Genomic DNA, 15331 nt, shown 5'->3' on the forward strand with positions numbered 1-15331 from the left:
AATGACAAGGTCATAAGGCAGGCAGTCAGTCACCTCAGTGGGTAACATCCTGAAGGCAGTCAGTCACCTCAGTGGGTAACATCCTGAAGGCAGTCAGTCACCTCAGTGGGTAACATCCTGAAGGCAGTCAGTCACCTCCAGTGGGTAACATCCTGAAGGCAGTCAGTCACCTCAGTGGGTAACATCCTGAAGGCAGTCAGTCACCTCAGTGGGTAACATCCTGAAGGCAGTCAGTCACTTCAGTGGGTAACATCCTGAAGGCAGTCAGTCACCTCAGTGGGTAACATCCTGAAGGCAGTCAGTCACCTCAGTGGGTAACATCCTGAAGGCAGGCAGTCAGTCAGTCACCTCAGTGGGTAACATCCTGAAGGCAGGCAGTCACCTCAGTGGGTAACATCCTGAAGGCAGTCAGTCACCTCAGTGGGTAACATCCTGAAGGCAGTCAGTCACCTCAGTGGGTAACATCCTGAAGGCAGTCAGTCACCTCAGTGGGTAACATCCTGAAGGCAGTCAGTCACCTCAGTGGGTAACATCCTGAAGGCAGTCAGTCACCTAAGTGGGTAACATCCTGAAGGCAGTCAGTCACCTCAGTGGGTAACATCCTGAAGGCAGTCAGTCACCTCCAGTGGGTAACATCCTGAAGGCAGTCAGTCACCTCAGTGGGTAACATCCTGAAGGCAGGCAGTCACCTCAGTGGGTAACATCCTGAAGGCAGGCAGTCACCTCAGTGGGTAACATCCTGAAGGCAGTCAGTCACCTCAGTGGGTAACATCCTGAAGGCAGTCAGTCACCTCAGTGGGTAACATCCTGAAGGCAGTCAGTCACCTCAGTGGGTAACATCCTGAAGGCAGTCAGTCACCTCAGTGGGTAACATCCTGAAGGCAGTCAGTCACCTCAGTGGGTAACATCCTGAAGGCAGTCAGTCACCTCAGTGGGTAACATCCTGAAGGCAGTCAGTCACCTCAGTGGGTAACATCCTGAAGGCAGGCAGTCACCTCAGTGGGTAACATCCTGAAGGCAGGCAGTCACCTCAGTGGGTAACATCCTGAAGGCAGGCAGTCAGTCACCTCGGTGGGTAACATCCTGAAGGCAGACAGTCAGTCACCTCAGTGGGTAACATCCTGAAGGCAGTCAGTCACCTCAGTGGGTAACATCCTGAAGGCAGTCAGTCACCTCAGTGGGTAACATCCTGAAGGCAGTCAGTCAGTCAGTCAGTCACCTCAGTGGGTAACATCCTGAAGGCAGTCAGTCACCTCAGTGGGTAACATCCTGAAGGCAGTCAGTCACCTCGGTGGGTAACATCCTGAAGGCAGACAGTCAGTCACCTCAGTGGGTAACATCCTGAAGGCAGACAGTCACCTCGGTGGGTAACATCCTGAAGGTAGTCAGTCAGTCACCTCAGTGGGTAACATCCTGAAGGCAGACAGTCAGTCACCTCAGTGGGTAACATCCTGAAGGCAGTCAGTCACCTCAGTGGGTAACATCCTGAAGGCAGACAGTCAGTCACCTCAGTGGGTAACATCCTGAAGGCAGACAGTCAGTCACCTCAGTGGGTAACATCCTGAAGGCAGACAGTCAGTCACCTCAGTGGGTAACATCCTGAAGGCAGGCAGTCACCTCAGTGGGTAACATCCTGAAGGCAGGCAGTCACCTCAGTGGGTAACATCCTGAAGGCAGTCAGTCACCTCAGTGGGTAACATCCTGAAGTCAGTCAGTCACCTCAGTGGGTAACATCCTGAAGTCAGTCAGTCACCTCAGTGGGTAACATCCTGAAGGCAGACAGTCAGTCACCTCAGTGGGTAACATCCTGAAGGCAGACAGTCAGTCACCTCAGTGGGTAACATCCTGAAGGCAGTCAGTCACCTCAGTGGGTAACATCCTGAAGGCAGGCAGTCACCTCAGTGGGTAACATCCTGAAGGCAGGCAGTCACCTCAGTGGGTAACATCCTGAAGGCAGTCAGTCACCTCAGTGGGTAACATCCTGAAGGCAGGCAGTCACCTCAGTGGGTAACATCCTGAAGGCAGGCAGTCACCTCAGTGGGTAACATCCTGAAGGCAGTCAGTCACCTCAGTGGGTAACATCCTGAAGGCAGGCAGTCACCTCAGTGGGTAACATCCTGAAGGCAGGCAGTCACCTCAGTGGGTAACATCCTGAAGGCAGTCAGTCACCTCAGTGGGTAACATCCTGAAGGCAGGCAGTCACCTCAGTGGGTAACATCCTGAAGGCAGGCAGTCACCTCAGTGGGTAACATCCTGAAGGCAGGCAGTCACCTCAGTGGGTAACATCCTGAAGGCAGTCAGTCACCTCAGTGGGTAACATCCTGAAGGCAGTCAGTCACCTCAGTGGGTAACATCCTGAAGGCAGTCAGTCACCTCAGTGGGTAACATCCTGAAGTCAGTCAGTCACCTCAGTGGGTAACATCCTGAAGTCAGTCAGTCACCTCAGTGGGTAACATCCTGAAGGCAGTCAGTCACCTCAGTGGGTAACATCCCGAAGGCAGACAGTCACCTCAGTGGGTAACATCCTGAAGGCAGTCAGTCACCTCAGTGGGTAACATCCTGAAGGCAGTCAGTCACCTCAGTGGGTAACATCCTGAAGGCAGTCAGTCACCTCAGTGGGTAACATCCTGAAGTCAGTCAGTCACCTCAGTGGGTAACATCCTGAAGTCAGTCAGTCACCTCAGTGGGTAACATCCTGAAGGCAGTCAGTCACCTCAGTGGGTAACATCCCGAAGGCAGACAGTCACCTCAGTGGGTAACATCCTGAAGGCAGTCAGTCACCTCAGTGGGTAACATCCTGAAGGCAGTCAGTCACCTCAGTGGGTAACATCCTGAAGGCAGGCAGTCACCTCAGTGGGTAACATCCTGAAGGCAGTCAGTCACCTCAGTGGGTAACATCCTGAAGGCAGGCAGTCACCTCAGTGGGTAACATCCTGAAGGCAGGCAGTCACCTCAGAGGATCAAATCCACAGTGAGTTTAGTTTAGTAGACGGGTACTTGTAAGACAGTTGCATTAGTCTCACAGAGCCATCCTTTCAAATCTAGTCTCATTGGCTAAGCCTGGCATCCAAGGCTACAGTTGCATACATGTAAATGGTAAGTACTGTATTACATATCAAAATAATGCTTTTTGGACAAACATTTTCTACTTTCCTAACCTGGTGGCATATATTGCATGTATAATCAAGATATACTGAGTAATGTACTTTAAATTCATACTAGCAATTGTTAATAAAATGTTTGCAAAATATTCATTATTAAAGCACCCCTATTGGACGCTTAGCAAAGACTACTGCATTTCCTATGAGTTCCATAATGGTTATGTCAGAAACATCAATTGTTCAAACTAATGAAGCACAAAGTATGTTACAATATGACTAGGTAGGTTTAAGCTGTGCAAATATGGTGGTTTCCTGGACACAGATTTAGACAACATGATGGTGGTTTCCTGGACAGATTTAGACAACACGATGGAGGTTTCCTGGACACAGATTTGTGTAGAATGTGTAGAATTGCAGGAAATGTACTTGAAAACTGCTAAATGTTCTCTCCGATGCCAAGAGATGGGCCTTTAAAATGTTCCTTCCCAGGGCCCGAGACTTGGTTCGTCGGGTCATGCACTGCCAAAGTCATAGTAGAACTACTTGTATGCTATAAAAAAAAAAACATCTCTCTCCAGTTGTGTTCTGATTATAAGGGGGTTCCTAATGACATGTGAGAATCTCTGCCCTATATAGTGCACTACTTTGACCGAAGCCCTATGGGTCCTGGTCAACAACAGTGCACTATAAAGGGAATTCTGGTGCCGTTTGGGACACGAAGAAGTGCTGTGTGGATGGTTTTGTGCAACAGAACAAAACAACACATTTATGAAATCAAATAAAGGACAGACTCGTAGTCACATTAACAACAGATCAGACAGACTCGTAGTCACATTAACAACAGATCAGACAGACTCGTAGTCACATTAACAACAGATCAGACAGACTCGTAGTCACATTAACAACAGATCAGATCAGACAGACAGAGTTGGGATATGCAAAAAAAACTATTTCCAATTCACTCATGCGTTTTAAAACACATTTGTACATGTGAGAAATATGACAAATGTAAGCACTCACCAAATTATTATTATTATTATGTTGGACTGTCCTTGGCTGGCTGTTTCAGATGTCAGACTGAGAAAAAAACTGTTAAGATACTTGAGCAAAATATATATTTTTAAACACATTCAGCTCACAGTAAGTCAGAGCTAAATGAGAAGAAGTTATAGAGGGGAAAAAAGTATTTGATCCCCTGCTGATTTTGTACGTTTGCCCACTGACAAAGACATGATCAGTCTATAATTTTAATGGTAGGTTTATTTGAACAGTGAGAGACAGAATAACAAGAAAAAAATCCAGAAAAACGCATGTCAAAAATGTTATAAATTGATTTGCTTTTTAATGAGTGAAATAACTATTTGACCCCATCTCAATCAGAAAGATTTCTGGCTCCCAGGTGTCTTTTATACAGGTAACGAGCTGAGATTAGGAGCACACTCTTAAAGGGAGTGCTCCTAATCTCAGTTTGTTACCTGTATAAAAGACACCTGTCCACAGAAGCAATCAATCAATCAGATTCCAAACTCTCCTCCATGGCCAAGAACAAAGAGCTCTCCAAGGATGTCAGGGACAAGATTGTAGACCTACACAAGGCTGGAATGGGCTACAAGACCATCGCCAAGCAGCTTGGTGAGAAGGTGACAACAGTTGGTGCGATCATCCGCAAATGGAAGAAACACAAAATAACTGTCAATCTCCCTCGGCCTGGGGCTCCATGCAAGATTTGACCTCGTGGAGTTGCAATGATCATGAGAACGGTGATGATCTCAAGGCAGCTGGGACCATAGCCACCAAGAAAATAATTGGTAACACACTACGCCGTGAAGGACTGAAATCCTGCAGCGCCCGCAAGGTCCCCCTGCTCAAGAAAGCACATATACAGGGCCGTCTGAAGTTTGCCAATGAACATCTGAATGATTCAGAGGAGAACTGGGTGAAAGTGTTGTGGTCAGATGAGACCAAAATGGAGCTCTTTGGCATCAACTCAACTCGCTGTGTTTGGAGGAGGAGGAATGCTGCCTATGACCCCAAGAACACCATCCCCACCGTCAAACATGGAGGTGGAAACATTATGCTTTGGGGGTGTTTTTCTGCTAAGGGGACAGGACAACTTCACCGCATCAAGGGGACGATGGACGGGTCCATGTACAGTGGGGGAAAAAAGTATTTAGTCAACCACCAATTGCCAGTCTCCAGACCTAATCTGTGGAGGGAGCTGAAGGTTTGAGTTGCCAAACGTCAGCCTCGAAACCTTAATGACTTGGAGAAGATCTGCAAAGAGGAGTGGAACAAAATCCCTCCTGAGATGTGTGCAAACCTGGTGGCCAACTACAAGAAACGTCTGACCTCTGTGATTGCCAACAAGGGTTTTGCCACCAAGTACTAAGTAATGTTTTGCAGAGGGGGTCAAATACTTATTTCCCTCATTAAAATGCAAATCAATTTATAACATTTTTGACATGCGTTTTTCTGGATTGTTTTGTTGTTATTCTGTCTCTCACTGTTCAAACAAACCTACCATTAAAATTATAGACTGATCATGTCTTTGTCAGTGGACAAACGTACAAAATCAGCAGGGGATCAAAAACTTTTTTCCCTCACTGTACATTACAAAAAAGACCATATTCAAAAGTGATCACTTTGCCATGGTTGTTGTTTGTTCCTCATCCTCTAATTTCCTTATTTTCTTGTCGTTTGTCTTCTTTGGAATGTTTTTCCTCCTGTGTGTCCCCATTGTCTTACGTCAGGTGGCGTCACTTCAACGCGGCGCTCGTCCCTCAACCGACAGCGCAGGTGGAATCGTCTCACTATCTGACGTAAGACAATGGTGTGTCCCTCCAGGGGTGTATCTCGTGTACGGCGGTAGGTAGGTCATAGCCCGGTCCGGTCGGGGCTGCTGGAGTAACAGTGATCTATGCCTGCGTGGGGGACCGTCCCCAGACCATCAGCGTCCAGACACTCAGACACCATACTCTCCACATCAACCTCCACGTCTTCTGCAATAACAAAAACAACACATCGGGTTAGCAAAAGACAAACTACAATCTGTCATATGACTGAAAATAGCAAATCTGTGAAATTGCAGACTCAAAATTTATCCTAAAATCTAATGGTAAAATCAATGTGTCCTTTAGTTCTACATAAGATACTGGATTTCTCTGATATGGTATTTCATATCCCTGATAAGAGAGTGTGAAAACACTGTCAACAAAACCTGAAGATGTCCTCCCTAACAAATGGATATCCCCAGGCGTCGTTACATGTCCTCCCTAACAAATGGATATCCCCAGGTGTCGTTTTGAGAGAGTTACTAAACATGGGTAAGAGAGCTGTGATTGGAGAAGAGCGCTGTGTTTGAGAGACTCAGCGCTGTCAGTCAGACCTCTCTGAAGAGGACATGGCTGCTGATCCCAGACTGTCGTTCCTCATCCTCTCTGAGACCACTCCTGTTCCTCCCAGACCCTGACCAGTCAGACCCCATGGCCCAGACCCTGACCAGTAAGGTGAGACCTCCATGTCCCGGTGGCTGCCAGGTATCCATGTCCCGGTGGCTGCCAGGTCTCCGTGTCCCTGTGGCTGCCAGGTCTCCGTGTCCCGGTGGCTGCCAGGTCTCCGTGTCCCTGTGGCTGCCAGGTCTCCGTGTCCCTGTGGCTGCCAGGTCTCCGTGTCCCGGTGGCTGCCAGGTCTCCGTGTCCCGGTGGCTGCCAGGTCTCCATGTCCCGGTGGCTGCCAGGTCTCCATGTCCCTGTGGCTGCCAGGTCTCCATGTCCCTGTGGCTGCCAGGTCTCCATGTCCCTGTGGCTGCCAGGTCTCCATGTCCCTGTGGCTGCCAGGTCTCCATGTCCCTGTGGCTGCCAGGTCTCCATATCCCTGTAGCTGCCAGGTCTCACCCTCAGCTCTCTCTGCTCCCAACGCAGACGACCCTTCAACTGCTCTGCACGTTCATCCTGCTCCTGCAGCTTCTGATGGGGACAAAGGAGAGAGAGATGAGTACAGTTATACACAGAGAGAGATGAGTACAGTTATACAGAGAGAGATGAGTACAGTTATACACAGAGAGAGATGAGTACAGTTATACAGAGAGAGATGAGTACAGTTATACAGAGAGAGATGAGTACAGTTATACAGAGAGAGATGAGTACAGTTATACACAGAGAGAGAGATGAGTACAGGTAGGCTACCAGCAGTGGTGTAGTCCTAGTAGAGGGTAGGATACTGGTAGTGGTGTAGTCCTAGTAGAGGGTAGGTTACCAGCAGTGGTGTAGTCCTAGTAGAGGGTAGGATACTGGTAGTGGTGTAGTCCTAGTAGAGGGTAGGTTACCAGCAGTGGTGTAGTCCTGGTAGAGGGTAGGTTACTGGTAGTGGTGTAGTCCTAGTGGAGGGTAGGATACTGGTAGTGGTGTAGTCCTGGTAGAGGGTAGGTTACTGGTAGTGGTGTAGTCCTAGTGGAGGGTAGGATACTGGTAGTGGTGTAGTCCTAGTAGAGGGTAGGATACCAGCAGTGGTGTAGTCCTAGTAGAGGGTAGGATACTGGTAGTGGTGTAGTCCTGGTAGAGGGTAGGTTACTGGTAGTGGTGTAGTCCTAGTGGAGGGTAGGATACTGGTAGTGGTGTAGTCCTAGTAGAGGGTAGGTTACCAGCAGTGGTGTAGTCCTAGTAGAGGGTAGGATACTGGTAGTGGTGTAGTCCTAGTAGAGGGTAGGTTACTGGTAGTGGTGTAGTCCTAGTGGAGGGTAGGTTACCAGCAGTGGTGTAGTCCTAGTAGAGGGTAGGTTACTGGTAGTGGTGTAGTCCTAGTGGAGGGTAGGTTACCAGCAGTGGTGTAGTCCTAGTGGAGGGTAGGTTACCAGCAGTGGTGTAGTCCTAGTGGAGGGTAGGTTACTGGTAGTGGTGTAGTCCTAGTAGAGGGTAGGATACTGGTAGTGGTGTAGTCCTAGTGGAGGGTAGGATACTGGTAGTGGTGTAGTCCTAGTGGAGGGTAGGATACTGGTAGTGGTGTAGTCCTAGTAGAGGGTAGGATACTGGTAGTGGTGTAGTCCTAGTGGAGGGTAGGATACTGGCAGTGGTGTAGTCCTAGTGGAGGGTAGGTTACTGGTAGTGGTGTAGTCCTAGTAGAGGGTAGGATACTGGTAGTGGTGTAGTCCTAGTAGAGGGTAGGATACTGGTAGTGGTGTAGTCCTGGTAGAGGGTAGGATACTGGTAGCGGTGTAGTCCTAGTAGAGGGTAGGTTACTGGTAGTGGTGTAGTCCTAGTAGAGGGTAGGATACTGGTAGTGGTGTAGTCCTGGTAGAGGGTAGGATACTGGTAGTGGTGTAGTCCTAGTGGAGGGTAGGATACCAGCAGTGGTGTAGTCCTAGTAGAGGGTAGGTTACCAGCAGTGGTGTAGTCCTAGTGGAGGGTAGGATACTGGTAGTGGTGTAGTCCTAGTAGAGGGTAGGTTACCAGCAGTGGTGTAGTCCTAGTGGAGGGTAGGTTACCAGCAGTGGTGTAGTCCTAGTGGAGGGTAGGTTACCAGCAGTGGTGTAGTCCTAGTGGAGGGTAGGTTACTGGTAGTGGTGTAGTCCTAGTGGAGGGTAGGTTACCAGCAGTGGTGTAGTCCTAGTAGAGGGTAGGATACTGGCAGTGGTGTAGTCCTAGTAGAGGGTAGGATACTGGTAGTGGTGTAGTCCTAGTGGAGGGTAGGATACTGGTAGTGGTGTAGTCCTAGTAGAGGGTAGGATACTGGTAGTGGTGTAGTCCTAGTGGAGGGTAGGTTACTGGCAGTGGTGTAGTCCTAGTAGAGGGTAGGTTACTGGTAGTGGTGTAGTCCTAGTGGAGGGTAGGTTACCAGCAGTGGTGTAGTCCTAGTGGAGGGTAGGTTACCAGCAGTGGTGTAGTCCTAGTGGAGGGTAGGATACTGGTAGTGGTGTAGTCCTAGTGGAGGGTAGGTTACCAGCAGTGGTGTAGTCCTAGTGGAGGGTAGGATACTGGTAGTGGTGTAGTCCTAGTGGAGGGTAGGATACTGGTAGTGGTATAGTCCTAGTGGAGGGTAGGTTACCAGCAGTGGTGTAGTCCTAGTAGAGGGTAGGTTACCAGCAGTGGTGTAGTCCTAGTGGAGGGTAGGCTACTGGTAGTGGTGTAGTCCTAGTGGAGGGTAGGATACTGGTAGTGGTATAGTCCTAGTGGAGGGTAGGTTACCAGCAGTGGTGTAGTCCTAGTAGAGGGTAGGTTACCAGCAGTGGTGTAGTCCTAGTGGAGGGTAGGTTACTGGTAGTGGTGTAGTCCTAGTGGAGGGTAGGATACTGGTAGTGGTGTAGTCCTAGTAGAGGGTAGGTTACTGGTAGTGGTGTAGTCCTGGTAGAGGGTAGGATACTGGCAGTGGTGTAGTCCTAGTAGAGGGTAGGTTACTGGTAGTGGTGTAGTCCTAGTGGAGGGTAGGTTACCAGCAGTGGTGTAGTCCTAGTAGAGGGTAGGTTACTGGTAGTGGTGTAGTCCTAGTGGAGGGTAGGTTACCAGCAGTGGTGTAGTCCTAGTGGAGGGTAGGATACTGGTAGTGGTGTAGTCCTGGTAGAGGGTAGGTTACTGGTAGTGGTGTAGTCCTAGTAGAGGGTAGGTTACCAGCAGTGGTGTAGTCCTAGTGGAGGGTAGGATACTGGTAGTGGTGTAGTCCTGGTAGAGGGTAGGTTACTGGTAGTGGTGTAGTCCTAGTAGAGGGTAGGTTACCAGCAGTGGTGTAGTCCTAGTGGAGGGTAGGATACTGGTAGTGGTGTAGTCCTGGTAGAGGGTAGGTTACTGGTAGTGGTGTAGTCCTAGTGGAGGGTAGGATACTGGTAGTGGTGTAGTCCTAGTGGAGGGTAGGTTACTGGTAGTGGTGTAGTCCTAGTGGAGGGTAGGTTACTGGTAGTGGTGTAGTCCTAGTGGAGGGTAGGATACTGGTAGTGGTGTAGTCCTAGTAGAGGGTAGGATACTGGTAGTGGTGTAGTCCTAGTAGAGGGTAGGATACTGGCAGTGGTGTAGTCCTAGTAGAGGGTAGGATACTGGTAGTGGTGTAGTCCTAGTGGAGGGTAGGATACTGGCAGTGGTGTAGTCCTAGTAGAGGGTAGGATACTGGTAGTGGTGTAGTTCTAGTAGAGGGTAGGATACTGGTAGTGGTGTAGTCCTAGTGGAGGGTAGGATACTGGTAGTGGTGTAGTCCTAGTGGAGGGTAGGATACTGGTAGTGGTGTAGTCCTAGTGGAGGGTAGGATACTGGTAGTGGTGTAGTCCTAGTAGAGGGTAGGATACTGGTAGTGGTGTAGTCCTAGTGGAGGGTAGGATACTGGTAGTGGTGTAGTCCTAGTAGAGGGTAGGTTACTGGTAGTGGTGTAGTCCTAGTAGAGGGTAGGATACTGGTAGTGGTGTAGTCCTAGTGGAGGGTAGGATACTGGTAGTGGTGTAGTCCTAGTAGAGGGTAGGATACTGGTAGTGGTGTAGTCCTAGTAGAGGGTAGGATACTGGTAGTGGTGTAGTCCTAGTAGAGGGTAGGATACTGGTAGTGGTGTAGTCCTGGTAGAGGGTAGGTTACCAGCAGTGGTGTAGTCCTAGTAGAGGGTAGGATACTGGTAGTGGTGTAGTCCTGGTAGAGGGTAGGTTACCAGCAGTGGTGTAGTCCTAGTAGAGGGTAGGATACTGGTAGTGGTGTAGTCCTAGTAGAGGGTAGGATACTGGTAGTGGTGTAGTCCTAGTGGAGGGTAGGATACTGGTAGTGGTGTAGTCCTAGTAGAGGGTAGGTTACTGGTAGTGGTGTAGTCCTAGTAGAGGGTAGGATACTGGTAGTGGTGTAGTCCTAGTAGAGGGTAGGTTACTGGTAGTGGTGTAGTCCTAGTAGAGGGTAGGTTACTGGTAGTGGTGTAGTCCTAGTAGAGGGTAGGATACTGGTAGTGGTGTAGTCCTAGTGGAGGGTAGGATACTGGTAGTGGTGTAGTCCTAGTAGAGGGTAGGTTACTGGTAGTGGTGTAGTCCTAGAGGAGGGTAGGATACTGGTAGTGGTGTAGTCCTAGTGGAGGGTAGGATACTGGTAGTGGTGTAGTCCTAGTGGAGGGTAAATGCAAGGAAACACCTTTTCCAGATAAATGCCTTGACAGTAGAGGGAGTGTTGCTTTTTTCACTGCGACCGGCAATCAGAATGACCCACCTATTTAGTTACCACTACATCACCGGTTACCGGCAGGCCTGTTGGAAGTTCATGGTAATACACATTGCAGCCTAGTCTAGTTAGTTGACTGTGTGTTAGGGTGATCATCCCTTCCCCCAGGACTGTTTCAGACCCATTTCAGGCACACACACAAAATAAAGGTACATTTGTCAGCAAGACGCATCAATTAATGTAAGCCTAATCAATGGCAATCGTAAATGTCATCAGGAACACTTTTTGGTGTTTTGTTAACAGATGCCTATTTCCATTCATCAAATGGTGCTCATGTGCATGCAGTGCACTCAGAAAGACTCACAGCTGTAATTAGTGATGGGTCATGCGCACAAGCATCGGCTCTGAGAGCCGGCTCTTTGTAGTGAATCAGAAGAGCCGGCTCGCATCGAGTGAGAGCCGGCTCCCAGTTTTTTGCCCATTCGCTGCTTAGGTTTCACTTTCACAGAGGTCTGTTATGATTGGCCAGCATGGCGACCAGCATGCGGCATTCACGTGAGAATTAAGGATGTGTAAACAGAGAGGGGGCGGGGCAGACACACCACTTGACTCCACTGCAAGTGAAGAGAGAGACAGAGCGGACTGAGGAGCGTGTGTGCGTCTTGCATTGTCGTGTCGTTTAACTATGAGTGACACTAGAAAGCGAAGCAGCATCTGGCTGCAGTTTAAAGATATTGGGAACAAGAAAGCAGAGTGCCTTCACTGCAAAACGAAGGTCACTATAAGAGCAGGTTCCACCACAAACCTGCATAGACATACAAGAACTGTCCATCCTACAGTGCAGTTAGAGGAGAGAGGGCAAGCCAGCTCACCATCTACTGATCCTGGTGTGTCTCATACCAGAACAACAGCTGCTGTAACGTCTACTGCCATCCCCATGCGTGCAAGTATAACCTCTCCTACTGCAACTCAAAGCAAAATAAGTCAGTTTTTACCTAAACTGATGACCCCAGCCAAACAGCACAGTATTGATGATGAGTTGGCTAAAATGGTAGCTTCTGATTTTCAACCCTTTTCCATTGTGGAGGACAAAGGAATGAAAAACTTTGTCAAAGCCCTAAATCCCACATACACTCTACCCAGTAGAAAAACACTTTCCCAAACAATGATCCCAAAACTATATGACACAGAACGTGCATTATGGCAAGAAAGGGTGACAAAAGCTCCATCAGTTTGCCTGACAACTGACTGCTGGACCTCCAGAACAACCTGCTCTTTCATGTCTGTCACTTGCCACTTTATTGAAGATTACAAGATGACATCTTGCCTTCTGGACTGCTTCGAGTTCACCGACAGACACACTGCAGAAAACTTGGCAGTGGAGCTACTAAGAGTGGCAAAAGAGTGGCAAGTAGAGGACAAAGTGGTGTGCTGTGTGAGTGATAATGCTGCAAACATCACCAAAGCCATAAAAGTTTTGAAGTGGACCCATCACCCATGTCTGGCGCATACACTAAACCTGGTGGTTAGAGATGCTCTGAAGGTGATCAAAACAACCGTGGATAAGGTGAAGGCTGTTGTGGAGTTTTTCCACAAAAGCACAGTAGCAGCACAGAAGCTAAAGTCCACACAGCGCCAAATGGGGATTCCTGAACTGAGGCCCAAACAAGAGTGTGCCACCAGGTGGAACTCAACATTTGATATGTTGAAACGAATGCTTGAAATAAAAGATGCCATCATCTCCACCCTGGCCCTCATCAACGCATCTATTGAGCCATTAAGCCAAGAGGAATGGGAGCTGGTGAAAGAGGTCTGCGCCGTCCTGCAACCATTCCAGGAGGTGACTGTGGAGATAAGTGCAGACAGGTACCTAGAACCATTGAAGCATTGTTTTCTCTACTACTATTCAGTCACTATTATACATTGCAAACACAACACATACAGTATAATGCATCACGTATAATATGCCACATACTTTTAAAAAACTAAATTCTAAAAGTTGCTGTTTTCTCTCCTTCAGCTATGTCACAGCCTCGAAAATGCTCCTGCTTTGCAAAGGTCTGCAGCTGGTGACAGCCGAGAACCAATGGACAGTAACTGTGCAGAAAGTGAAGGAATTAGTTGCAGCTCTTTGTTCAGCCATGGACCGCAAATTTCTGCGGATGGAGTACAACACTGTCCTTTCAGAAACTACCTTATTGGATCCAAGGTTTAAAAAACTTGCCTTCAGTGATCGTAGAGCTGTTGATGAAGCTCTTCAGAGGATTAGTGCAGCAGCAGCAGCAAAATGCACCCCCAGCAGCCAGCCAGCTCCACCATTACAGGGCCAAGTGGAGGAGGAGCAGCAAACCTCTGCTGTTTGGAGGCTTTTTGATGACAGAGCTACAGGAGATGCTTCAAGGAGAAATCCGACAGCTGATGCTATAATGGAGGTGAGGAGCTACCTTGAGGAGCCCCTCATCCAGAGAGCAGAAGACCCACTGAGCTGGTGGCAGGCCAAGGCCTCAGTCTTTCCACTCCTGGTGAAGGTGATGGAGGGGAGACTATGTATTGTTGCCACATCAGTTCCTTCTGAGAGAATCTTCTCCAAAACAGGGCAGATACTCACGGAGAGGCGAAATCGTATCAGGCCTATCAGCCCATCCAAGCTGAGGCATCTGATCTTCCTGAATGCCAACCTGCCCTGAGGACTAATGCTGTTTGCTGGAGTTTGGTTCTGGTTTTGATTCTGTTCTGTGGATTTGTTTGAAGTTTATTGTTAATTTGTGCAATAAAAAAGTTTAATTGAAATAAACAAATGTAAGAGTGGTTTTGTCACAGAATAAATGCACAGAATTAGGCATTATAAGGTCTCTCATAAAAACACTGAAAGCAAAAGGGTTTTCAACACATAAACCATGATTTTTTTTCAAAGTTAAGGTAAAATATAGGCTACAAAAGATCCTAAATAAAGAGCCGTTCGGGAGTCGAAAGAGCCGGCTCTTCTTTGGGAGCCGAGTCAAAAGAGCCGGCTCTCAGAAAAGAGCCGAACTTCCCATCATTAGCTGTAATCCCTGCCAAAGCTGCTTCTACAAAGTATTGACTCATGGATGTGAATACTTATGTAAATGTAGATATTTCTGTATAAAATAAATGTGCTAACATTTCGAAACGTTTTCACTTTGTCATTATGGGGTATTGTGTGAGATAGATGAGAGAATTGTTTCAATCCATTTAGAATTCAGGCTGTAACACAACAAAATGTGGAATAAGTCAAGGGGTATGAATACTTTCTGAAGGCACGGTGAGTAGTAGGACGTTTCAGATGACAAAGCTACCGGTAGAAGTCCACACAACATAACTGCTACATGGGATATTGAAAAAAACAATCAATAACAAGTAAAGTGAGAGAATAGCTGTGATTGCAAACACAAAGATACATGTTAGGCGGCAGGCTATTGTGCAGAAGAAGAAAGAAAACCGGTTGTAGCCTCTTCTATTCTCCCGTCCAAATGTCAGAAAACAGATGCTGCAGACGTTTTTTCGGGTTTTGGCGCAACCCCAGCAATTTCATCACAGAACAACGTCACAAGCCGTAGACTATTTTGGTTGTTGGTGCCAGTTGGCTACAAAGAACAACAGCTGGAGTTGTTGACTCGCAACATCTGTATTAGCTCATTCATAAAGTGTATCGCTGCAGTGGTAACCTTGTGTACAATGATGATATGAAGCACCGAATAAAACTAGCTAGGCTACTTTAACTGCTTATTGCATCGATCTATTACTAAATAGCAACGATCTTAACGGTAACATCCCACCATTTTCTGTGAAATATTTGCTGTTAATTATTAGATATTCGCTATATGTGTACATTTGGTTATTGTGCTCTAGCTGGTTGACAGACAGAACAGAAACCTACCTCGTTCTCTTCTCTCCAAGAATTCAGCAGCTTGCAGAAGAACCTGAATGTTGCAAGTGTTCGCGTCCATTGTAAATAGTTGAAATAAAGGTACAAATACCAAGCAAGATGTATCTCAACGACAGACTGCTGGAATAGTACATGCTACGTCTTCTGCACTTCAGCAAGAAATCACCTTCTTTGGCGACGTAATTGACGTCAGTCTCCCCGTCCACACTACGGCTCCA

The 15331-nt window shown here is 47.8% G+C and overlaps 1 protein-coding gene, 1 long non-coding RNA gene and 1 pseudogene across 4 annotated transcripts; 1 reads left to right on the forward strand and 2 right to left on the reverse strand.

Moving 5' to 3' along the window:
* Positions 1 to 238: 238 nt before the first annotated feature.
* On the reverse strand, positions 239 to 4540 carry LOC311117078. 2 transcript variants are annotated; one of them, XR_014611558.1, is made up of 8 exons: positions 2850 to 4540; positions 2748 to 2815; positions 2510 to 2713; positions 1932 to 2475; positions 1584 to 1863; positions 1106 to 1287; positions 656 to 1029; positions 239 to 552 (listed from the first exon to the last, which is right to left on the reverse strand). It is a non-coding gene; the product is annotated as an uncharacterized lncRNA (long non-coding RNA). The 2 variants fall into 2 exon arrangements; XR_014611559.1 differs by having other exon boundaries at positions 656 to 961; positions 2748 to 4540.
* An 882-nt stretch (positions 4541 to 5422) lies between these two features.
* Positions 5423 to 15331, reverse strand: LOC311117075 (annotated as a pseudogene). The gene is made up of 5 exons: positions 15105 to 15331; positions 11762 to 11820; positions 7916 to 7939; positions 6486 to 7066; positions 5423 to 6149 (listed from the first exon to the last, which is right to left on the reverse strand). The product of its transcript is annotated as an uncharacterized misc_RNA (transcript).
* On the forward strand, positions 11657 to 13993 carry LOC311117077 (E3 SUMO-protein ligase ZBED1-like). The gene is made up of 2 exons (XM_084192064.1): positions 11657 to 13072; positions 13227 to 13993. The coding sequence occupies exons 1-2, from the start codon at positions 11892 to 11894 to the stop codon at positions 13891 to 13893; spliced, it is 1848 nt and encodes a 615-aa protein (XP_084048190.1). The 5' UTR covers positions 11657 to 11891; the 3' UTR covers positions 13894 to 13993.

This window comes from Coregonus lavaretus (genome assembly GCF_964263955.1).
Source record: "Coregonus lavaretus genome assembly, contig: HAP1_SCAFFOLD_813, whole genome shotgun sequence".
Classification (NCBI taxonomy): domain Eukaryota; kingdom Metazoa; phylum Chordata; class Actinopteri; order Salmoniformes; family Salmonidae; genus Coregonus; species Coregonus lavaretus.